Raw genomic sequence first — 25726 nt, 5'->3', positions numbered from 1 at the left:
TTTCTGCTTTTCATCGGCCTCACCCCGGAATCTTCGTTTTGCTTTATTTCTACATTTGCACTCCAACAATGGCAATCAGCCCGTGCCCAGAGTGTTGCAAATCAGAAATTTGTCCACATTTTTTCCACCACCTTCCCGGGCGAAGGCGCCTTTTTCCCTGGGAACGGCCGGGAGCGGGCGGGGGAAGGGGCCAGAGATTGATCGGGGCCCTTGGAAGTTGCTGGGATCAGGGCAGGGAGAGGGGGAGCAGCAGGAATTCTGCCCTGGAAAGGCAGCTCGTGGTGGCAGGAGCCCCTGGGGAAAGCATGGAGCCTTCAGGAAGTTTCCCTGAATTTTTCCCCCGCTCTGAGGGTTTGGATTTGGGGTTTTTTTGGGGTTGGTTTTGGTTTACAGTGGCCCATACTGATTAAGCTGGGAGAAAGAACCACGAGGTTCTGCCCGTGCAGTGAGGAGAAGCACGAGGGGAGGGTGTTTTGTTCTGTTCCTCCCGGCCTGGGAGAGTTTTTGGGGTTTTGGTTTTGGGTTTTGGGGTTTTGGCAGCTGAGCGCTGCTTTCCCCAGATTTGGGGAAAAAATCCAGGCCCGGGCTCTCTGCAGTGCTGGGGACAGCTCCCACACCGTGTCCCCTCATGGTGACACCACCTGGGCTGTCCGTGTGGGGACAATTTCAGGGATCAGCCCCACAAATCGGTCCCAGGCTCTCTGCAGAGCTGGGGACAGCTCCCAGGCCGTGTCTCCTCATTGTGACACTGACTGGAACAATTTTGGGGACACACCCACCAACTGGAACAATTTTGGGGATCAGTCCCATAAATCTGAGCCAGCAGGCTCTGCAGAGCTGGGGACAGCTCCCAGTTCGTGTCCCAGTGCTGTGACACTGCCTGAGATGTCCAAGCTAGGACAATTTCAGGGATCAGCCCCACAAATCTGGGCCCAGGCTCTCTGCAGAGCTCCCAGATCACGTCCCAGTGCTGTGACACCACCTGGCCTGTCCCTGTGGGGACAATTTCAGGGATCAGCCCCACAAATCTGGGCCCAGGCTCTGCAGAGCTGGGGACAGCTCCCAGTTCATGTGACACTGCCTGTGCTGTGCCTGTGGGGACGATTTTGGGGCCAAGCTGTTCTGGGGCACCAAGAGCCCTTCCCAGGGCCTCGGGGCTGAGCAGCTCATCCTGAATTCAACCCCAGCCCCACTTCCCCGGTCGGGCTCATCCCTGTTCCCGTCCCCCGGGGCCATCCCGGCGTGTCCCCGAGCCAGGAACGCTGGCCAGGGCCAGCTGGAGCGGGGACAGCCACCCCCGGTGACCTCTGAGTCCAGCTCTGAGCACAGCCTCGTGCTCCGCGCCCTTCCCAGGGAGCTTTGTTGGAATCCAAAGAAATAGGAGCAGGGAGAAGGGGAAAAAAAAATTTAAAAAGGAGATTTTTAGGACTTAGCTGCGGCCTGCCCGGATTTCCCTCTCTGGCATTTGGATGCTGGAGAAAGAAATGGCTGGGATTTAGAAAGGAAAATTCCTGCTGGCAGGAGCAGCCTGGTGTGGCTGCGGGGGCAGGGGTGACCTCCTAAGGGCTCATCCTAAGGGGTTTTTATTCCTAAGGGGTTTTTATTCCTAAGGGGTTTTTATTCCCTGCTGCCGTGGGGATATCGGGAGTTGTTCTGCACAAATCCGTCCTCTCTGCCCCCATGTGAGCACCGCCCTTCCCGAGCCATCCAAACCTGGCTCTCCCTGTGGGATCTGCCCCTGCTGTCCTCTCCCTGTCCTGCTTTCTCCTGGGATCGTGAGATGGGCTGGGCTGGAGGGACCTGGAGCCCATCCTGCTCCACCCCAGGGATCCCAGGTGGCTCCAAGCCCCATTCTGCCCAGCCTTGGGTACTGCCAGGGATGGAGAATCCACAGCTCCTCTAGAAAATCCATCCAGGGCCTCTCCACCTTCACAGGGTGGGATTTATCCCAAATATCCCATGCAAACCTTCCCTCTTTCATCTCGAATCCTGTCATTGCCTCTCTCACCCTTGTTCCCCACACCTTTCCCTAAAAACCCTTCCCACTGGAGTTTATAATGCTGGAAAACACCTTTCCCTAAAAGCCCTTCCCCCTGAAGTTTATCCCTCCCTTCCAGGGCATTCCCAGCCCCTCTCCTGGAATATCCTCTGCAGGTTTGGGGGACGAGACAGAAGGAAGGTGTGAAAATCTCCAGTGTCCCTCTGTCCATCCCTCTGTCCCTCTGTCTGTCCCTCTGCTGGGCCAGGCCAGGTTCAGCCAGCCCCAGGAATCCTGTCATTGCCTCTCTCACCCTTGTTCCCCACACCTTTCCCTAAAAACCCTTCCCACTGGAGTTTATAATGCTGGAAAACACCTTTCCCTAAAAGCCCTTCCCCCTGAAGTTTATCCCTCCCTTCCAGGGCATTCCCAGCCCCTCTCCTGGAATATCCTCTGCAGGTTTGGGGGACGAGACAGAAGGAAGGTGTGAAAATCTCCAGTGTCCCTCTGTCCATCCCTCTATCCCTCTGTCTGTCCCTCTGCCGGGCCAGGCCAGGTTCAGCCAGCCCCAATTAGGGCCATTAATTAATCAAAGGGGCAGCCCGGGCCATTAATTAATCAAAGGGGCAGCCCGGGTCACTCAGGGCCTTCCCTTCCCTTCCCTTCCCTTCCCTTCCCTTCCCTTCCCTTCCCTTCCCAAAGGGGCAGCCCGGGTCGCTCAGGGCCTTCCCTGCCCTTCCCTTCCCTTCCCTTCCCTTCCCTTCCCTTCCCTTCCCCCCCTCATCCTTTTCCCCACTTTTTCCCCCTTTTCCCCTTTCCCACCTTTTTTCCCTTTTCCCTACCTTTTCTCCCTCTTCCCCCTCTTCCCCCTTTTCTCTTCCCCCTGCTTTTTTCCCCCTTTTCCCCTTTTCACCCCTTTTCCACTATTTTTCCTCCCTTTTTCCCCTTTTCCCCTCCTTTTTCCCCTTTTCTTCCCTTTCTCCCCCCTTTTCACCTTTTATTGATCCAGATCAATATTTATTGATCCAGATAAAATTCCTCTTTCCTGCTCCTGACTCTGCCATTCCCAGGGCTGTAATTCAGATTTAATAATTCCCATTTCTCTTTAACAATTTGCACTCCTGTTTAATAACTTGTATTTAGATGAAATAATACACTTTTTAAAATAACCAATGCATTAATTAATTGATTAATGAATTCATTTATATTTATCTCATTTTTCCTGGGTCTGTTCTCCGTCCCCCCCAGGATTTTGGCATCACATGGATTTTTATAAACCCCTAAATCCCAGATATTATTTTTATAGGGATGTTTGTCTTTCCTGGGATTCCCCCCCCCACCTACGTCCAGGTGTGAATCTTGCCAGGAACTCACATAGATTTCCATTTATTTATATTTATTTCCATTTATTTCCATTTATTTCCATTTCCCATTTCTTCGGGACACAATAAATCCCAGCTGGAGTTTTTTTCCCACCCTAAAACTCAAGGAAAGGCTCAAAAAGGGCCAAATTCAGGCTTTTTAAGGAGAAACAATTCCATGATGAAGGTCATCAGGAAATCAGAATTTTCCATAGATAGAAACTCATTTTTGGGTAAAAAATCAGATTTTTCATGACCTGACTGAGATGATTTTTGCCTCCTCCCAGACTTGCAGATCCCAGAGTGGAATCTTGCCGACAAAAAATGAAATTTTGGGGTTTTTCCCTCCTCTTTCTGTACACAAACATCATTCCACTCTCAATCCCTGTGTTTTCTTGGATGCTTTTCCAGCCCCTGCAGAATTTGATCCTACGGATCAAATATCAGTTTTTAATGGGAAAAAAAAACCTCCCAGCTTTTGGCAGCAGCAACAGCCGGGAATTCCCTGGAGAATTTGATCCTACGGATCAAATATCAGTTTTTAATGGGAAAAAAAACCTCCCAGATTTTGGCAGCAGCAGCAGCTGGGAATTCCCTGAGAAGATCCCCCTGGGTGATCCCAGAGTATCCCGAGTTTCTATCAGGAATTGTCTGGCCCTGGGAGCTGCCAGGGGCAGGATTTGGGATGAAATTGGCCCTTTTTGGTGTGGAAACTCCTCCGGGAAGGCGTCAGCAGAGGGTGACATTGTGCAGGATTGGGGAATGTTGGGGAATACTCGGAATGCTGCCAGAAAAACTTGGGAGCCTCCAAAGGGGGTCTAAATATCCTAAGGAATGGCCTGAAATTCCAAGAAAGTGCATTGGGCTCCGGGAAAAGGGATTTGGGATAATAAGGAGTTCCTTTCATGCGTTTGCCATGGGAATCTTTTAGGTCTAAACCTCAGTCCTGTGCTAAAAATTCCAGATTTTAGGAATGCCACTGAATTTTTTAAATACGTAAAATGAGGCGTCCAATCCAACCTTTTCCATGGTTCTGATGGAATTTTAAGGGTTTGGAAGGGGAACTTTGCTGCTGCGGGAATGAAATGGATCCAAGAGCTGTTCCGTGGGAATGGGAAAGGATAGAAAGGTGGAATTTGGTTTCTTGGAGGGAATTCCCATGGGAATTCTGGGATAATCTATGGATTAATCACAATGAGGATAATTTATGGATTTGTGGTTGTGGTGAAATGGACTGAGCCTGAGTGGGGAGGGTTTGGAGCCAGGTGTTGGAATTTTGGGGGATTTCAAGTTCTTTGCCTGTGGATCGGCAACTTCCAGGGGTTTCCATGCCTCTGGAATGGCAGGGAATGGAATGACAGGGAATTCTGTCATTTCCAGCCATTCCCAATAATTCCCAGCCAATCCCAGTCCATTACCAACAATTCCCAGCCACTTCCAGCCATTCCCAGCCATTCCCAGTCATTCCAGTAATTCCCAACCATTCCCACTCATTCCCAGCCATTCCCAGCCATTCCTGATCATTCCCACCCATTCCCAGCCATTCCCAGGTCTCGGGAGCTCCAAGGTTGAATATCCTGGTGGAGCTTCCCAGGATTTAAATGAATATCCCAGGAGAGCATCCCAACCCTCCCATTTTCCAGAGCTTTGGTTTTTCCCAAATCCCTATTTTTTTGGAGAAAGTCCTGCCTCCGTTGACTCATTTAGAAAACATCCATGAAAACAAAGGAATTCCAGGTTTTTCCAAAGGCACCTGGGGTTTCCATGTTGGATTGGCCAGGTGGCTCCCAAGTGTTTCCCTGCCTGGCACTGGGATCTGTCCCTGGAGCTGGGATCTCTCCCTGGAGCTGGGATCTCTGCCTGGAGCTGGGATCTCTCCATGGCTGCCATAGCTCTGGAATTGTCCAGCAGCTCCAGGAGCTCTGGGATTGGAATCTTTGGGAATCTTCAGGCATGGAGGGAAGAGGGGCAGGCCAGGAAATTCTTTGACTCCAGGGAATGTTTCACTTCCACTGGAGCAGGAATTCGGTATTCCAAAGGAATGATCTGTTGGGAATCACGTGGTGGGAAGGTGCCAGGAATCCCACCCGTTCCTTCTGGAGCCACCATCTCCGGAGGGCCCAGCCAGGAGTCGGGGCATCTGGGTTTTATTTCCAGTGAAAAGGAATTCCCGCCCTCAGCTTCTCCCTTGTCTGGTTTTCCCTCCCCAAAACCCCTCCAGTCCCAATCCTGGGCTGCAGGAACCGCGGAAAAGAGAGAAACCCCCCCCCAATGTTGTTTCAGCCCCCAAAACACCAGGAATCTGGACAACTCCAACTGCTGCAGTTTTGGGAGTGTCTCACATTCCAGGGGAAAGAAATTCCTTAATTAATTCTTTCTGGGATATTTCATTTTTTGAGCTGAGGGTGGGAATTTTCTCCTTGCAGCTTTTCCCTGTTAGGTTTTCCAGGAGTTTCCTTGGGGTTTCCAATACTTTTTCCAGCCTTTAGGATCTACACTATTGGTGGTTTAGCTCAGAACGGGTTTGGTGCCATCCCACTGTGGTTCGGGAGACTCTGAGTGCCAGAACCAGGAGGCTGAGTGTCCACAGGGAACCTGGAGATCCCACGGGGATCTCAGAGATCCCAGCTGGATCCAGGCACAAAATTCCCATCCCTTTGGTGCCATTGTGCTCCCAGGGAAACCAAAAATTTGATGTCAGAACCAATCCCTGGATAGGAAAGTCCCAACTCCTGTGGGACTGGAAGCTTGGGAGATTCCTCCTGGCTGGTGGCCTTGGGGACATCTGTGTCCTCTGTCCTGGGAAACTCCTTGGGAGCTCCAGCCTTGGGGACATCTGTGTCTTCTGTCCTGGAAAACGCCTTGGGAGTTTCCTCCTGGCTGGTGGCCTTGGGGACAGCCATGTCCTGTGTCCTGGGAAGCTCCTCCTGGGCAGTGGCCTTGGGGACAGCCATGTCCTCCCCTTGCCCAGGACAGCCTGGAGTGGGATTGGCCTCCCTGTCCTTCAGGGGAATTGGTGTCTGAGACCCCGAGGGATAAATTGGGGCAATTTCCTGTGGAAATGGGGCTGCAGGGCTGGCCCTGGTGCAACCAGGGGCTCAGGGCTCAGGGTTCCCATGGATGAGCTGCTCCTGCCGCCATTCCTGTGAGAAACAAGCTGGGAAGGGAATATTCTGTGCCAAAAACCCGGAAAAATCCTCCGTGCTTCCCTGGTGGTGCTGTGCCCGCTCCATGCCCAAGCACCTCGGTGTGGCCACCAGGAATTCCCTGCTGGGCCCTGAGCAGGAGGAATTTGGGATTCCTGCCTTGTCCCTGCCTGAGAGGTGGCACAGCTGGGCTCTGTCCCTCCTGGGGGCCGGGAGCTCAATCCCGTGAGGAATGGGAACTCCATCCCATGAGGAATGGGAGCTGCATCCTAGGAGGAATGGGAGCTCCATCCCATGAGGAATGGGAACTCCATCCCAGGAGGAATGGGAGCTCCATCCCAAGAGGAATGGGAACTCCATCCCATGAGGAATGGAAGCTCCATGCCAGGAGGAAACCAGGCCTTTTCCATGGATGGAAACCCATTTCGGATAAAAAATCTGATTTTTCGTCACCTGACCGAGATGATTTTTGGGCAGAGCAGGGTGGAATCAGTTCCAGGGGAGCGGGATGTGATCCTGGGGTTGTTGTTGGGCTCCTGGAGGAGAATCCCAATTCCAGCACCTGTGGGAAGGCTGCCAGCCCATCCTTTACTCCTCCTGCCCTGATTGTGACGCCTTTTGGGGCTACCTAAAAACAGTGGCCAGATGAAATGAAGGGAATAAAAATCAGGTGTATTTATTGAAGGGCCCTCAGGTACATCTCGGGCAGGGGCTGCACCCAAAAATGGAGCACGGCTCACGGGTTTTTACACTTTTATAACTTTGGCCCTTTTGCATATTGGGGGTTAATCCTCCAATTACAGCTTCAGGTAATGAAGTCATTTACCCCAAGTTTGCTCCCCCCAGCTCCCTTTTGTTTAATCTCTCAGGGCCTGAGGCAGTGAGGTGTCCTTGATTGCCAGGCCTGGAGAGGAATTGCTGTGTCTGCCCAAACCGGAAGAACAGCAGCTGCCACTGCATGTGGAGTTCAGAGTTCTACACTAAAGAACTGCAGGGTTACAAACACATGGAAAATACAAAAGCTCAAACCCTGCGGCATCGGCTGGTGGCTCCGAGCAGCCCCAGGAGAGCGGGAGGAGCCGCTCTGTCCCTCCCCTCGTTCCGCTGCCCTGCCCGGGCCGGCGCCGCCGCATCCCCCGGTCCGACCCCTCCGGGCCCCGCGCCTCCCTCCCTCCCTCCATCCCTCCCTCCCCCCGCGGCATCCCGGGCTCCTTCCCGGGGGTTTTAATATTCAGGCCGTACCTTCCACATGAGCAGTGCTGAAGAGCCGGGTGTCGGGGTTTATTGATATCACCCGGGGCCGCGCGGGGCTGTCAGCTGCACATTCAGCCTCCCGCGACCCCCTAAGGTGCGGGTCCTGGCAGCTCTAAAGGAATCCGCACAAAAAAAAATCCCTTTTTTTGTTCGGCCCAAGGTGAGACAATGCGGGCAGGGCCCTGCTCCAGATGACAGCGCTGATAAAGGAGCGCGGCGCAGGGATATCTTCCTTTCTTCGCGCTCCTTCATTCAATCCTTCTTTCTGTCACTCGCATTCTCTCCTCCCTGCATTTCCCTTTCTTCTCTTTCTTCTGGCGGCCGCGGCAGGGCCGGGCCCGGGGGTTCAATCGCGGGCGAATGTCACAGCCCCGCTCCCCGGCGCATCCCGGGGCCGCGTCCCGCTCGGGGCCTTTCTGCCGAGCGCGTCCCGGGGGTTCCTGACATGAATGGAGAGCTGGGAGCGATTTTTGGGGGGAAGAGCGGGCAGGGGAGGGGGGGAAATGCGGAGAGAAAGAGAGAGGAGGTGGGAGAAACGCGGGAGGGAAAGTGGAGTTTGCGGCGAGGCAGGAGGGTGTGAATATCCACATAGAAATATATTTCTATGTATAAATGCATATAAACGTATTTATAAATATATAAATATATAGAGAGTGTATAGAAAATTTATAGTATAGAAAATTAATACCCAAAGCCCACAGGCACACAGTGAGCAGGCAGGGGATAAAAAAAAATCAGATATTCCAAAAATCCTCCATGAGTTTTGCTGCATCCCTGATTTCCCAGCTGGAGCACGAGGAGAGGGAAGGAAAGAGGCAGCTCAGGGCCACTGGGATCTGTCCCTGGCATTAGGACCTCTCGCTGGCACTGGGATCTCCCCCTGGAACGGGGATCTCTCCTGGGCCCTGGGATCTATCCCTGGCACTGGGATCTCTCCCTGGAACTGGGATCTCTCCTGGGCCCTGGGATCCATCCCTGGCACTGGGATCTCTCCCTGGAACTGGGATCTCTCCTGGGCCCTGGGGTCTATCCCTGGCATTGGGATCTGTCCCTGGCATTAGGACCTCTCACTGGCACTGGGATCTCTCCCTGGCTGCCACAGTTCTGGAGTTCTCCAGCAGCCCCAGGAGCTCCCTCTCTCTGGGATTGGAATCTTTGGGAATCTTCAGGCATGGAGGGAAGTGCTCCTCCTCCTGTGGGGTGATCGCCCTGCTGCCCCATCCGCACCCGCTGGGCCCCTGGCTCCTCCTGTGGGGTTATTTTGGGGTGATCATTCCCCTGCCCCATCTGCACCTGCTGTGCTCCCGGTGCCTCCAGAACTTCACATTTTTGTGAAATTGGTTCTTCTTCCCTGAAAGAGCCTGAAACTGAGAGGTCTGGAAGTGTCTGGGCAGGGCCAGAGCAGCAGGAAGCCCAGGACAGGGTTGGGTTAGGCTTAGGGTTAGGGTTAGGATTTGGGTTAGGGTTAGGGCTTCTGGCAGACCCGTGCCAGGGTTTGGGATGGGAATATTGCACAATATTACTTAAACTTGTGAAGAAGAAGGAGTAGCTTCCGTCCTAAAACTTCTCTCTTGTTTTATGTCTATTACTATAGTCTATAACCTTAAACCCTTAAGTTTCCTTCTATGTGATATTATACACTTTTATTTTAACTATACACTAATAATCTTCATTTTATTATTTCATTTTGGAAGTTTTCTCTACAGCTCCGGGTAAAATGCAGTGTTCTCTTGGGGGCCAGCACAGAAAGTCTGAAATTCTCAGAAACCAGGGTCCCAACAGGCTGGAGCTCAGGGTGGGATCCCAGCCAGGTGGGCACTCCCAGGGTGATCCTGTCCCTTCCAGGAATGGCACCGATTGATGGATCCCAGTGAGCTGGGCATCCCCCAGGTGTCCCTGTCCCTGTCCCTGTCCCTGTCCCTGTCCCTGTCCCTGTCCCTGTCCCTGTCCCTGGCTGGAGCCTAATCCCAGTCCAGGAGTGGCACAGATTGAAGGATGCCAGCTCCAAACTGGGGCTGAGGATCCCCAGGGTGTCCCTGGCCCTGTCCCTGGCTGGAGCCACATCCCAGTCCAGGAGTGGCATGGATTGGTGGATCCCAGCCCCAAACTGGAGCTGAGGGTGAGAAGGAGCAGCCGAGCCCAGCCCATGGAGCTGCCCCAGGGCCCAGAGGAGCCGTGCCAGAGCAAACAGGGATGGGGAATGTTCCCCTCTGGTCCTTCCCCCGTGATGTCCCAACCCCGGGTGCCACAGCACACTGTCCCTCAGGCCTGGCAGTGTCCCCTGCAGGCAGGGATACAGGCTAGGATCCCTGCCCTGTAAATCCAGGGATTGTCTGGGATGGGATCCATGTAAATCCAGGGATTATCTGGGATGGGATCCCTGTAATTCCAGGGGTTATCTGGGATCAGATCTACCATCCCTGCTGTCTTACCCTGTAAATCCAGGGGTTATCTGGGATTGCATCCCTGGAAATCCAGAGATTCCCCAGGACTGGATCTCCCACCCCTGCTGCCTTACCCTGTAAATTGGATCCCTGGAAATCCAGGGGTTATCCGGGATGGGACCACTGTAAATCCAGGAGTTATCTGGGATAACTCCTGGATCCAATCCCTGTAAATCCAGATACCCCTTGGGCAGTCAGAAGCCTCAAAGGCTACACCCAAAATGGACAATGGGCACGAGTTTTTCAGACAATTATAAATTTTTAGCCCCATTTACATATCATGGGTTAATGCTCCAATTACAGCTTCAGATAATGAAGTCATTTACCCCCAGTTTGCTGCCCCCAACTCATTTTGTTTATACTTTTCCAGGCCTGAGGCTGGAGGGTGTCCTTGAGTTTGAGGCCCAGAGGAATTGTTGTGTCTGAATAAAACAGGAGAACAGCAGCTGACAGAACAGGCTGTGGAGTTTGGAATTCTGCACTGAAGTAGTACAGGGGCTGAAAAATAGAAAAGCTAAATCCTAAGGCATTGCCCTCCTTCCCTCCTTCCCTCTCTGAAAAACACATTCACTCTCCTGTGAAAATGTAAAAAGTTTAATAAAGGACAATAGGAGACAAGGACTATAGATTAAAGGTTATTATGAGTGCTGTTATCTTTGGGGATACTCTTTAGATATTTTTTCTATCACATCAGTCTGTTGCATATTCATAGATCTTTATGCACAGTAAAATTTTTCTCTAAACCAGTTTCTATGTTTTAAGATTTGTTTCCCCTGGCTCCTCCTTCGGTCTGGTTTTTAGAGCACGTGGATTCCTTGGTTGTGGTTTTAGTTCTTTTTTATCACCTCCAGTTTTTGGGCCTTAGTCCACACTGCTTTCAGATGGTGAGAGCTGATAATTGGAATATCTGTAGCAGGTGTCCTCATCCTGTGTTCATTGGATGTTATCCCATCCCAGCAGGCATTTTAACACAAGTACAGTTATTTTACTACTATGTCTAAGCTTAATTAATAACAGAAATAAAAAGTATATCTTTATAACAAAGTTACTCTAACACTACACATGTAAAATCCATTTTAATATTTGCGAACAGCCACTATTATAATATGTAATATTCTATTATAATATATTATATAATTTCATATTATTATGTAAATAATATAATTATTAATAATATATTATATCATTTCATATTATAGAAATAATATAATCATAAATACTATATAGAAACAATATAATATATTAGAATATAACATATCATAATAGATAATGTAATAATATTATGTATTATATTATATATACAATATATAATGTATAATATATAATATATAATATAAAATATAATAATACAAAGTAAATAATATATTTATATAACATATAAGTAATATAATCATAGATAATTGATATAATAAATATGATATAGTATATTTTATAATATATTATATCTGTAGCACCTCCCTCTCTCCGGGCTGGATCCTGCGCCTGCCACAGGCACGAGGCCATGAATATTGAAGTGCCAGAGGGGCCTTTTATGGACCCCACAGATGTGCCGGGACTCGGGGCCGGCCCCATCACCTCGGGCCGCTTGAAAAGGCCGAACAAAAGCCCGGAGAGAGAGGGCGAGGGGCGGAGGGGGCAGGGAGGCGAGGAGCAGGAAAAAGTTGAAAGCGAAGAAAAGAGGGCTGGAGTTGATGGATATTCCATCTGTTTGTGTCCAGGGCACTCACAAAGGACGTGGCTCCCTGTCTGCCCTCCCTCCCTCCCTCCCTCTCTCCCGGGCTGCCGCCGAACGGTCAGGATGGGTTGGGTTTGTTTGTCTCTGGAAGGAGCGGAAAGTTTTGGCATTTGTGGTGTGTGTGGGGACAGGGCCGTGGGGCAGATCCTCGGGATCAGCCCCATGGATCTCACCTGCAATCCCATCTGGATCAGAGCAGCCCCGTGGATCCTGCTGTTCCCACAGGGATCCTCTGGGATCCCATCTAGGATCAGATCCCTATGGATCCCTGTGGATCCCAAACTGAGCCTTTAACCAAAGGAAAGTTCTGTCTGGAATCCTTGTATATGTTTATTGGATGTTATCTTATCTAAGCAGATATTTTAATATAAGTATACTTATATCAGCTATTTCATTAATTAATAACAGAAATAGAAACTACATCTTTATAACAAAGTTACTTCAACACTACACATATAAAATCTATTTTAATATTTGTTAAAAGCCAACATTATAATTTGTATCTGTAACAGCGCTGGGAACAACAAAATCACAGCATCCCATTAAATCCCAGGCAGGACAAATCTGCGCCGCCTTTTCGGGCTCCTCAAGGCCCTGTTTGCACCTGGATGGGGTTGGTTGGCTCCTGCCCAGGAAAGAGGATCTGGGAAGGCCGGGAGAGCTCCAATTCCAGCTTTCGGAGCTGCCGGTGGCAGGCCCAGCTCAGGAGAGGATAACTCTCAATGTCCCGCTGATCCCAGCTCATTCCGTGTCCTCCCAGGGCAGCAGGAAGCTCGGGATGTGCCATCCCACCCCTGCTGCCCCACAGGCAAGGCTTGGGCTGGTGGATCCAGGGATTCCTCTGTGCCTGAATCCCAAAGATTCCTCCTTCCTGCCCCACAGGTGAGGCCCAGGGCAAGGTCTTAGCTGTAATCATGGGATGGGTCAGCTTGGGTTGAGTTGAGTTGGGTAGGATTGGGTTGTGTTGGGTAGGGTTGGGTTGTGTTGAGTTGAGTTGGGTTGGCTTGGGTTGGGTAGGGTTGAGTTGAGTTGGGTAGGGTTGAGTTGTGTTGGGTAGGGTTGGGTTGTGTTGGGTAGGGTTGGGTTGTGTTGGGTTGAGTTGAGTTGGGTAGGGTTGAGTTGAGTTGGTTAGGGTTGGGTTGTGTTGGGTAGGGTTGGGTTGTGTTGGGTTGAGTTGGGTTGGATTGGCTTGGCTTGGCTTGGCTTGTTTTGAGTTGGGTTGGGTTGTCTTGGGTTGGGAGCACCCTCCTGCCATAAGCAATGACTCCTTCACCACCCCAGGCTGCTCCCAGCCCTGTCCAGCCTGCACACTTCCAGGGATCCATGGGCAGCCACAGCTTCTCTGGGCACCCTGTGCCAGGGCCTGCCCACCCTCACAGCCAGGAATTCCTTCCCAATATCCCACTTAAATCCCCTCTCTGGCAGTGAGAAGCCATTCCCTGTGTCCTGCCCCTCCATCCCTTGGCAATTGTCTCCATCTTTCCTGTGGCTCCTTCAGGCCCTGGAAGGCCATGATGAGGTCACTCCCGAGCTTTGGGACAGTTCAGCCTCCTCTCCAGGTTGAACTATCCCAAATCCTTTGGCCTTTCCTGCCGGGAGGCTGCTCCATCCCATTGATCCCTGTGCACCTGGGCTGGGTTGGATGGAGAGGTCTGGAACAGGGGATCCTCTGGGGGGCTCTCACCTGGGGCTGCTCAGAACTTGCCAGTGCCTTCCAGTGCGCCACTTCCTTCCGCCACTTCCTTCCGCCACTTCCTTCCGCCACTTCCTTCCTTCCGCCACTTCCTTCCCTCCCTCCCTCATCCCATTAAATCCCAGTCGGCCACCTCTGGGTGGGATTTACAGAGCAACCCCGTGGCTGCAGCACTTTCAGGGGGAGTTTGCTGCAGCCAAGTGAAGCACAAGAGGTGCAGCCACGGCCCAGCCAACCCCAATCCCACTTCATCCCAAATCCCACACCATCCCCAATCCCACACCATCCCAAATCCCACTTCACCCCCAAACCCACACCATCCCCAATGTCACTCCATCCCTAACCCCATTTCATCCCCAATGCCACTCCATCACCAACTGCACTCTGTCCCCAATCCCATTTTGTCCCCAATCCCACTCCCTCTGTCCCCAGTCCCGCTGCCTCCCCAATCCCAATCCCGCTCCCTCCCCACCTCTCCCAGCTCGTTTTTAGGGCGGTGGGGCTGGCAGGGAGAGGGAGGGCAGGGCAGGGCCGGGCTCTGGCGGGCAGCTCCGCTCCCCCGGCCCCAGCCCATCCCCGTAATGAATGCGCCCCCACGGCCGGCGCTGCCATCCCGCTCCCAGCGGCTCCAGCACCGGCTGCGGCTCCTTGCGGAGCATCCCGGGCTCAGGCGGAGCCTGGAGGGCCTCGCTGGGGCCGGCTCCTCCTAATCCTGTTGATTAATTTAACTCCGCGGCCAAGAGGAGCCCAGAAGCTGCGGCTGGAGAGGAGGGAGGCGGAGGAGACGGGAATGGGGACAGGGACACGGCCAGGCGCCGACTGCAGACGGCTTTTCCTGGTCCCCTCCTCCAGTTCCAGCGTCCTCCTGCTCCTTCCAAACCCCTCCAAGGGTTCTTGCTCGTTGTTGCCGAAGCTGAGCCCGCAGCATTGCTCAGGAATGGATTTTGGGGCCATAATTCCCACATTTCCTCACGCTGGAATGAGCCCCGGGACAAGGCCAGGCTTCCCTTTGTGATCTTTCCCCACACTGCTCCGGCTGCTCCAGGGGGGTCTATTCCCTTTCCCAGCTCTTCCTGAAGGTGCAGGACTCGGCACTGTCCCACACAAACCCTCAGCAGGTCCCTCCACAGGGCCACATCTCTCCTTGGCTCCTAAAAATTGCCCAGACATTGGAATATCCTACTTGGAGCAGGGGGAAGAGCTTCCCACTGCATCCCTGCTGCCACTCCCAGGATGAAACCTCTGCCTTTTTATTCCTGAAATTACCATTTCTTTCCAAAAGCAAAGAGATTTGGGCATTTTGAGCTTTTCATTCTGAGCTGCAGAGCAGTTACTCTGAAATAGAGATTAAAAAAACAATGGGATTGCTCCAAAAAAACCCAAATACAGCGGGATGAATGTGAGTCCTGTAACCCACATACTTCTCTTCTGGCTTTCCCTTCTCTCCTGGTTTCCCCTTTTCCCTTCAGTTTTCCCTTTTCCCTTTAGTTTTCCCTGTTCTCTTCAGTTTTCCCTTTTCCCTTCAGTTTTCCCTTTTTCTTTTAGTTTTCCCTGTTTCCTGCCTTGTCCTGCTGGGAGGTTTTCCCCTCCTCTCACTCCCGGCTCTCCTTTTCCTGTCAATCTTTCCCGGGATGAGCTCCCAGTGGAGCTGCTGCCGGCCAGCCCGCTGCTTCCCATCCTTCATCCTTTCCAGCTAGGGAGGTGCTGCTGGAAATTTCTGCACCTTCCCCTTTGCAGGCTGAGCAAGGCTAAAACACCACCAGGTAATTCCTGCAGCAAAAATCCCTGGAAATTTGAGTGAAAAATTTGGGCGTCCCCCTGCTCCCACTGCTGGTAGCCACTGCTCACACGGGATGGGTTGCAAAAAAATGAAGGGTTTGAGTTTGGGATGAATCCCCAGCCTGGGATTCTCCACAGCTTTGGAAAACCAGTGGCACAGGAGCTTTGGGGAGAACATGGGAATGGATGGTCTGGGATATTGCAGCTGGTTGGGAATGGGAACGATCTGTGGGGCTGGGAGGTGAGGGAGCTGCTCGCGGGGCGTGCTGGATGTGCCAGGAGCCCGTCCCAGCTGGAAAGCATTCCCTGTCCTTCCCCGCATCCCTGCCTGACAGCAGCAGCTGCTCCGGCTGGGAGCAGCTGCTCCCAGGCATTCCCTGGGAGTTTTCCTCGGTTCCAGCTTTGAGGTCGGGCTCTTGGAGCCGGGCATTTGGCACCGGGAGCTGTGGCTGCTGTTCCCAGCCCTTCCCGGCCCCCGGGGTCACTGGGGTGGGGGGGTGGCTCCCGCCGGTTCTGGCACGGCTGGAAAAGGGGGAGAATGCCTGGCAGGAGCCAGGGAAGCTTGGGAATGGAGAGGCTTTTCCTGATCTTGGTATCAGTTATCTCCACCCTTTTCACCCTGGAATCAGCACCACGGTGGGGACAGAGGGTGACAATCCCTTGGCCTCTCCTGGAACCTCATGGACAAATCCGGGATCCTTTAACAGGAGCTGGGGGGGGTTCCCTTCCCAGGTGGAATTTGGCAGAGATCCTTTCCCAAGAGGTTATCCCTGCCCCTGGGAGCTCTGGAGCCCAGGAGCAGGATGGGAGGAGCAGCCAAGCTCATTCATGATGGAGCAGGAGCTTCAGGGAATGTGCTGGAGCTTTCCAGATGTGCCTTTGCTCCTCCAAGGCCCAGATGTGCGGGCTCCTACCTGCCCCGCATCATCTGGGGCCCAGATGTGCAGCCCTGCTGTTCCCAAGCACAGATGTTCCTTCTCCTGGAGACCCCAGACCTTCCCTGGGAGTGGACAAATCCCAAAAATCTCATTTAGAAACAAATTCTGGTGACGCGTGGGAGAACTTGGAAATTTTTTAGGATTTTTTCTTTAGGATCTTTAAAATGTGGGGCAGTTGCTGCCCCTCTGAAGTTGTCAGGGAATTTCTCACTGATTTTGGGGGAAGAAATTTCTGAATTTCTGAAGGGTTTGGATCTAAAAGCTGAACTTGTTTAAGGCATTTAACGGGATGTCAGACCCTGAAGGAGGGAAAACCTCTCCAAGGGATGTGTTTTCCTCCAAAAACAACGCCTGGAGCAGAACTCCCCTGGATCCGGCACCTTCTCTGAGGTCCCACAAGCCCCGGGACATAAAAGGAATTTTGTCAGGAATGCAGAGGCTTTTTGTGGTGATCTCAGTACAAACGAGGCGGCTCCGGGGGGATCTGTGCCTCCCACCCCTCAAACCCCCCAGCAGCTGTCGAGAGCCACAGCTGCAGCTCCCAGCGCTGCCAAGAAAAAAAGCAGATTTTTGGGTGATGATAATATAGGAGCCGAACAAAAAAGGGGGAAAAAAATAGGCTGGAAAACATGGTTAGAGACTTCAGGGAACTTTATGGTCAAGCCGAGTTTATGTAAACCCTGCTTTAATCCTAAATTAGCAAAGGTTCGCCTGAAAGAAAAAGGACTTTGCTGTGAGCACGATTTGGTTCTGGCTCTCAGTGAGGCTGGGAGGCTCCTGTGGAAAACAACAGCCAGGCTCGGGAAGGGAAAAAATCAATTAGCCCAGTGAATTCTCTTTTCTTGGGAAAGAAGGAAGAGGTGGCAGAGCCAGAGCTCTCCCCTCTCAGAGGTCTCCCGTGTCACGTTGTCCCTTCTCTGCTGCCCTGGAGAAGGGCACACATTTTGTGGCCTGGCTGAGACCCTCCAAAATCAACATCTGCACCCCACAGGGAACCCATAACCACACATGGAACATCTCTGGAGCCCAGGATTGCTCCCGGAGAGACAACGTTGGAGTTCCAGCTCCTCCAAAAGCTGCTGAGAACCTGAGGGATATCCATGTGGGGCCTTCTGCTTGATCTCCAGCCAAAAACATGGGGCAAAACTGGGTTTATTTATTCCAGCTGGGTTCACCAGAGCCTCAGGAGGCCGCACCTGGTGCTGGGATCAAGGCAGGGAGAAGGGAAAGGGAAAAGTCCAGGTGGAGGAATAAGTGACTGATTAAACATTGGGAAAGGACTGGATGGAATATGAATTCCATAGGAAATTTGGGAGTTGAAGAGCTGAGTTTTCTCCTGTGGGCAGCCCAACTTCCAGCGAAGCCAAACTGGAAGGGTTTTTTCATCTGTAAAAATTCCCAATTGTTCCTCTTTTCCTTCCTAAGTTTAAAATACTGAAATCTTTAAGCCCAACCCTTGATAAAACACAGGAGAAAATTGGGCAGCACATCATTTGTTGACAACATTTCAGTTCCGTCTTTTGCAGGGCAAAATGGGCAACTCCGTTACAGGAATTTCCAAGGAAAAATGGAAATTCCTTGAAATAAGACAGACACTGGGAGTTCTTTTCTCTGTAACAATTTGAATCAGGGACTATGGGCTCCCCTTTTTCTGCGAAAAGTTTTGATTTCCCAAGGTTTTCTTTGCAATGTAGGGAAAAATAATGGTAGCAAATGCCATAAACAGCATAAAAAGAGTGGATGTTCTGTCCATGAGACAGAGAAACTGGAGATTCTCACCCCTGGAAGTGTCCAAGGCCAGGCTGGACAGGGCTTGGAGCAACCTGGGATAGTAAAGGTCCCTGCCCATGGAAGGGGTGGAATGGGATGAGATTTAAGGTTCCTCCCATCCCAAACCAGTCTACGATTCCAGGATTCAATGGCTGAGGAGACAGGGACTGGGATTCCAGGATTCCCATGGCTGAGGAGACAGGGACTGGGATTCCAGGATTCCCATGGCTGTGGGATTGAGGCACTGGGATTCCAGGATTCCGAAGACTGATGAGACAGAGAAACTGGAGATTCTCACCCCTGGAAGTGTCCAAGGCCAGGCTGGACAGGGCTTGGAGCAACCTGGGATAGTAAAGGTCCCTGCCCATGGAAGGGGTGGAATGGGATGAGATTTAAGGTTCCTCCCATCCCAAACCAGTCTACGATTCCAGGATTCAATGGCTGAGGAGACAGGGACTGGGATTCCAGGATTCCCATGGCTGAGGAGACAGGGACTGGGATTCCAGGATTCCCATGGCTGAGGAGACAGGGACTGGGATTCCAGGATTCCCATGGCTGTGGGATTGAGGCACTGGGATTCCAGGATTCCGAAGACTGTGGAATTGAGGGACTCCTTTTCTTAGATATTTGGAAGAAATTCCTCCCTGGAATGGATTTCCCAGAGAAGATGTGGCTGCCCCGGATCCCTGGAGGTGCCCTGGGATGGTGGGAGGTGTCCGTGCCCATGGCAGGGGGTGGCACTGGATGGATTTCGAGGCCTTTCCAACCCAAATTGGAATGTTATTATCACTGCTGTTAATGAAGGAATGGGACCACTTTTGAGCCAAGAATGATTTATTACTCAGATGAGCATTAGAGGTTGTGAGATTTCTGAGAGTAAGTAGCCGGTTATAGCTAAAGAGTGGCCACAAGTCCTTTGTTACAAGAAAATCTATAACTTTTTTAATGGACAGATGTCATAAAGTTTATTTTGTTTTTCCAACTTATCACTTTTATGGAATTTTGCTGCACTGCAGATACTTTTGCCTAATCAGCTGTTGTCACATGTATACACATATTCTAATATATAGAATATACAGTTATATTCTAATATATAGAATATAGTTCTATAGTTATAATGTATTATATATTCTATATATCTATATATAATAGATTCTATTATAACTTCTAAACTCAGTTTACTCTATATAACTACACTCCTACATTATAAACTCATCATCTTATTAATACAGTTTCTCACTTAAGGCATATTCTTACAGCTATAGAAACAGATATTTGTGATTTTTCTACTTAATGTCTGTGTATTGTACTTTTACATTAATCCAATGCACAGCCTTTTTGCATCAATCTAATTTACATTAAGCTAATTAATCTATTTTTAAATTAATCTAATTAATCTATTTTAACATTAATCTAATGTACAGCCTTTTTCTAAGGCTGCAGATCAAACCCTTCAGTGTATGTGGAAGTTTCTGTTTTTCTGATTCCCACATGGGAAGATTCCTACATGGCTACATAATTCCAAGCTTTATTTTGCTGACTTTGCTGGGGTCTTTACAGAATTCACAGAAACACTGGGTTGGAAGAGACCTCCAAGATCATGGAGTCCAACCCAGCCCCAACACCTTAACTCAACCCTGGCACCCAGTGCCACATCCAGGCTTTGTTAAACACACCCAGGGATGGTGACTCCACCCCCTCCCCGGGCAGCCATTCCAGAACTTAATCACCCTTTCTGTAAAAAACTTTTCCTGATATCCACCCTATATTTCCCTTGGTGCAGCTGCAGGCTGTGTGCTCTGGTTCTGTCGGTGCTGCCTGGAAAGAGAGCCCAGCCCCAGCTGAGCACAGGCACCTTTCAGGAGCTGTGCAGAGTGATAAGGTCCCCCCCAAGTCTCCTTTTCTCCAGGCTGAGCACCCCCAGCTCCCTCAGGCGCTCCTCACAGGGTCCAATATCTTTCCCCGTGGGACCAAGCCCCCTCTCCTGACCTCCCGTTTCTCCCTCTCCGCAGGGAACCGCCTGGACGAGGGCTCGGACGTGGAGTCGGAGCCGGACCTGCCGCTGAAGCGGAAGCAGCGCCGCAGCCGCACCACGTTCACGGCGGAGCAGCTGGAGGAGCTGGAGAAGGCCTTCGAGAGGACCCACTACCCCGACATCTACACCCGCGAGGAGCTGGCCCAGCGCACCAAGCTCACCGAGGCCCGCGTGCAGGTAAGGCCCGGCCTAACCGCGTGCGGCCCGGTCTAAGCCCGCGCTTCCCGGAGTAACCCTGTGCACCCCCGGCTTAACCCTGCACATTCTGGCATATCCTGTGCAGCCCAGCCTAACCCTGTGCACCCCAGCCTAACCGCTCACATCCCAGCCTAACCTCAGGCTCCCCATCCTAACTCCGCACATCCCAGCCTAACCCCACTCTCCCTGGCCTAACCCTGCTCACCCCAGTCTACCCCTACTCTCCCTGGCCTAACCCCACTCTCCCTGGCCTAACCCTGTGCAGCCCAGCCTAACCCCACTCTCCCTGCCCGGAATGTGGCTGCTCCTTCTCTGCTCCTTCACTTCCTTCATCTTAACAAAGAAAAACCTTTGCTAGGACGGGCTTCAAACAATCAAATTAAAGCAAATCTATACTGGAAACTTCCAGCTGGGCATGGACACACCGGACACACCCAGTCATGGGATTCCTGCAATTTGATAAGGATGATTAATTAGGATTTCTGACTGGTACAATGGGGTGTTCAGTTGTCCCGGGAGCTCGCCCCAGGTCAGCCCCAAGGGCTTCTCGGCCCCATTTTCTTCTCAGATTGTGGCTGGAAAACAAAATGTTCTTTTTGGAAATACAGCTTGGCAGCATTTTAGGGATGCGTCAGGAGGTTAATAATTATCCTAAAATCTTGAGGAAATGTAGGAAAACCACCAAGAGCTACATAACTCTGGGATGGCGCCCCGCAGAGCTACAGATCATGGGGAAAACCCAAAGCATCACCTCCCCTTGGAGAGGAGCTGGCAATGAGCTGGCTCCAAGGTGGGAGCCGAGGTCAAACCCAGCTCTGCCTCTCGGGCCCCGTCCAACTCGCCGGCATTCCCACGGATTCAAGGAGGCCCTCTGGATTTGGCCCCTGCAGCGGTACCAGCTGCAGGGTTTGCATCCCCGTTGGGACCGGCAGCCAAAGTTTGGCATTTTCTCTTGGAGGCCATCCCTCTGCCTGCCCGGGGGGGTTATTCCCGGCTGGAGCAATCCCACATTTCCCAGCCTGGCCCCACGGAGCAGATCGGATTTTGCGACGTTTGCAGGTTCCGCGTGCGAATTTTCAGACAAGTTTTGGTTTTTTTTTTTTTTATCCCTTGGATCTCCAGAGAGCACAACAAGGGCAGGCGGTGGGGAGGGAGAGCAGGAGAGGGGAGGAGCGGGAAGGGAGGGTTTGGAGCCGAGAATTCTGACATGGACACGATTAATGGTCCTGGTGGGACCGGCACACAGAGCCCCTTATGTGTCCCCCATAAAGGCTGGGGTAGCAGTGTGTGCAAACAGCACCAGGATCAGCAGATCCAGGGATAATGGAACCCCTCGGGAAAAGGGAGGGATTGGGGACTGGGGATTGGGGACTGGGGATTGGGGACTGGGGACTGGGAGGGTTACAGCAGTGAAATGGGGACCCCCACAGTCCATGCCCCCAGCAGGAATCCCGGGCGCTGTGGGTGCAGGGAAAGGCCTCTCTGGGGCTTTCTCCTGCTGGAGAAACACTCCTGGAATGAGTTTTCCAAAGGAAAATGGGCTTTTCCAAAGGAAAATGGCCTTTTCCAAAGGAAACCAGGCTGGGTTTGCCTGGGTGTATCAGGATAAGGATGTGCTCACCCAGGAACTGCCTTAGAGTTTTGGGGTTTTCCCCTCCAATGTTTTCGGGTCTTGGAGTTTTCCCCTCCTGGAAATGGGGTGTCCCCCACTCCTGGTTAAGAATTTTTCTCAAAGAATTGTCCAGCACTCCCAGCACTGCAGCAGGTGCTGTCACCTCCCTGCAGCTTCCTCCTGGGAAATCCTGGATTTTCCTGGAGCCATCGTCCCTCTAGAGGATGGCTGTGGAGACTAGAAAAGGAAATCCAGCACAACTTAGGCTGGCCTGGCTTTGATCTTGGCCCAGGGATTTCAGAAGAGTGGATTTGGTGGCCGTGGAGGATCAGGGATGTTTGGAGCCTGGGAAAATGGCTCATTAAGGGAATGAAGCCACCCAGGGTTGGAATGTGTGAATTCTCTCGTTTTGTTTTGCACGTTTTTGCCCTAATTGTGTAGGTGGGCACAAGCTGAGCATGGGATAGAAAATGGATGTTCCTGTGGTAAATAATGGAAAAAATGGGATTTTGAGGGAGATCAGAGTTTAGGGAACACTGTGGGATGAGGCACAAAGGACACTGAGGAGGAGGGGAAGAGCCCCAAAATGCCAGGGAGAGCACAAACCTTTCCCAAGGATCTGGGAGAACGGAAGGAGGAAGAACAAGCCAAAAAAAACCAAAACCAAAAACAAAACAAAAAAACCCCCCAACCAATTAGTTAATTAATTTAATTTAAAAAGCCCTTTTCCCTTGTCCCAGGCTGGGATGTCCCAATCCCTCCCTGCTCCCAGGCCCTGGGTGAGGAGGCTCCTGCCAGGGCTGTGCAGCAGCTGCTCTCCGAGGCACATTCCTGCTGCCTTTCTCATTCCAGCAGCCTGGCACGGGCAGCTCCTTCCCACCACCTGATTTTCTGGATATCAGGGCTGATCTTCCGCTGCCTCTCGGGACCTGCAAACATCACTCAGCCAAGATCTTGTGCAAAAAAATTTTAAAAATAGCCCCACACAAAGACAAACCCACATGGGCACATCCAGCAGGGAATCTTCCCCCACCTCGGGGGCTCTCTGCTGTCTTGACTGAGTTTTTAAGCCAAGAATTGAGTTTTGGGTGTAAAATGGCTCTAAGGCAGCAGGGCCAGCTCAGAGCACGGGTTGTTTATGAGGCATGGAGAGACAGGACAAGGGGGAATGGCTCTAAACTGAAAGAGGAACAGTTCAGATGGGATATCTGGAAGAAATTTCTCCCTGTGAGGGTGGGCAGGCCCTGGCACAGCATTCCCAGAGAAGTTGTGGCTGCCCCTGGATCCCTGGCAGTGCCCAAGGCCAGGCTGGATGGGGCTTGGAGCAGCCTGGGACAGTGGAAGGTGTCCCTGCCATGGCAGGGGTGGCACAGGAGGGGCTTTGAGGTCCCTCCAACCCAAACCTCCGAGGATTCATTCCATTATTCATTTTGTGACTCATCCCATGACTCATTCCATGATTCCATGAAGGGCTTTGCCAACATCTGCCTGTCTTCCTCATCCCTGAGCTCCACGTGTCGGGTAGGGGCAGAGGCATGGAGGAGTTTGTGACCCCAGAGAGGGACAGGAGAGCAGCTGCCCCACATCTGGTCCTCGTTCCACTCATCCCCTGGATCACAGCTCAGGGTGGCTTTCTTCCTGCATCCAGTTCCCGTTCCTATTCCTACCTCCAATTCCTGTTCCTATTCCTATTCCTAATCTTATTCCTCCCTAGTCCTGGTCCTTGTCCTAGTCCTAGTCCTATTTCTGTTCCTGTTCCTAATCCTATTCCTATCCTATTCCTGCATCCTATTCCTGCATCCTGTTCCTATTCCTATTCCTATTCCTATTCCTATTCCTATTCCTATCCCTATCCCTATCCCTATTCCTATTCCTATTCCTATTCCTATATCCGATTCCTGCATCCAATTCCTGTTCCTATATCCTATTCCCATTCCCATTCCTGTTCCCGTTCCCACTCCTATTCCTGTGCTGCAATCCCCCTTTGACACTCCAAGGGGATTTATTTTTCCCTCTCTCTGCCCCTCTCTGGCAGCGGGCGAGCCCCGAGTGCCGCTCGCTGTCCCCATCCCGGCGCTCCCTGTTCCCCTTCCCGTTCCCGCTCCGTTCCGTGCCCGGCCGGCTGCGGGAAGCCGCGGGCTGTGTCCCCCTCCCGGCGGGCCCGGAGCCCGGCGGGGCCCGCAGCTGTCGGGATAACTGGAGCTCTGACACGTTGACAGCTCATAAAGCCCACGAGCCGGACGGGCCCGGGGCAGCCGCGGCGGCTCCGGTTTCCCGCGGCTCCCGGGAGGCCGAGCGGGTCCGGCCGGGTCACGGCCGCCTTTGGGTGCCGGGGATGCGCGTTCCAGCTCCGGCTTCCAGGGGGATGAGTGCGAACGGGTTAATCCCAGGCTGAGCCGAGCCAGGGATGAGCCCGCGCGGATTTCCGTGGGAATTCCAGGGATTTGCCCCTGTGCGAGGCAATGTCCTGACTCAGGGAATGTCCTGAAGGAATTCTCACCCATCTGTGAGCTCCCCTTCCCTCCCGCCCCGCCAGAAAACAATCCGTGAATGTCCCGGGCGTTAGGGAATTAACAGGAATTCACTCCGTTCATTTGGTGGGAGCTTTGATTTTGATCTTGGATGTTTTCTGGGATTTTTCACCCGTTTTTGTGATTATCTCACGGATGATGTCAAAATTTTGATGTGGGGAAAAAAAAAAAAACAAACCCAAACCTTAAAAGGCATTTTGTGACAACTTTGAAGCTTTTCTCCCTGGCTTTTCTCCTGGTGGAGGAACTTTTTCCCAGAACAATCCATTTCTCATAAACAATGGGGAATTTGTTTGTGGGGTGGAATTCAGCAGGAAAATCCTTTTGCCAGGAGATTCTTCTGTAGGTGTAGAAATGACCTCTCCAAGGTGTTGGTGTCACAAAAGCCACCAGGCAGCAGCCATGGGGCTGGGGAGCTGGAATTAATCCTTGTCCTGGGCAATCCCAGCTGTGGAGTGCTTTTCCCAAAGCTGCTCCGTTTTTGGGGTGGGTTACCAACAACCCTCACTGTTTATTTCTGTTGTTTCACTGGCAGGAAGAAATGGGAAGTAAAACAAAACTGTCCAAATTATCAACTTCCAACTTAGAGATTTCTCCACTGGGAATGTTTTCCATGAATATTCCCTGGTGCAGAAGGAATATTTCCAAATATTCTCCTTCTTTTCCCGGTGCTGTGATTGAGCCAGGGATTGAAGGCTCTGAAATTTTACATCCAAAATATCAGCCAAGATTTCTCCCCCCAAAAAACCACAGAGGGTATTTTTGGCTTTTGGCTCCTCAGCATCACCTGGGGGTGATAAAAAGCCTTGGAGCAGTCCTGGGATCTGGGAGCATTCCACAGAAATGTGGATTTTTGGGGATATTTCATTCAGGGCTGCAGCACCTCAGCCCCAGAAAAGGAATTCTATGGGTGGCTTCAGTGTTGGTTAATTACGAATGTATTTATTTTTTGTTGTGAGGTAGGATTAGGAGAAAGGTAAAATAGGTTTACAATTCTTCAATTAATAAATTATAAAATTATTTATTAATAAATTAATACATTATTTGAAATTTAATAAATTAATACATTTATTATTTAGTAATTAAAATAAAGAGCAATAAGAATTAGAATTAAGTTTTTAGAATATCTTTTTGTTTTCTTAAGATTACATTTGCATTTACATTTACCACACTGAGAAATTCCCTTCTCCATGGGAAGGAGCTGCAAGATCCAGCAGAAAATCCTTCCCCACCTGGTCTTCAGGCAAGGATG

General features: G+C 51.4%; 1 protein-coding gene across 1 annotated transcript in view; it reads left to right on the top strand.

Annotated features, from left to right (window-relative positions):
- Window positions 1-25726, top strand: part of PAX7 (paired box 7) — a 112163-nt gene that overhangs the window by 32045 nt on the left and 54392 nt on the right. The window contains exon 5 of the mRNA XM_041419591.1: window positions 20111-20310. Within this exon, the coding sequence (XP_041275525.1) occupies window positions 20111-20310 (200 nt within the window). The remainder of the gene's footprint in view (window positions 1-20110; window positions 20311-25726) is intronic.

This window comes from Onychostruthus taczanowskii, unplaced genomic scaffold (assembly GCF_017590055.1).
Source record: "Onychostruthus taczanowskii isolate IOZ18803 unplaced genomic scaffold, ASM1759005v1 scaffold61, whole genome shotgun sequence".
NCBI lineage: Eukaryota > Metazoa > Chordata > Aves > Passeriformes > Passeridae > Onychostruthus > Onychostruthus taczanowskii.
Note: the sequence above shows the minus strand (reverse complement) of the source record. Positions and strands in the feature narration are given on the sequence as shown.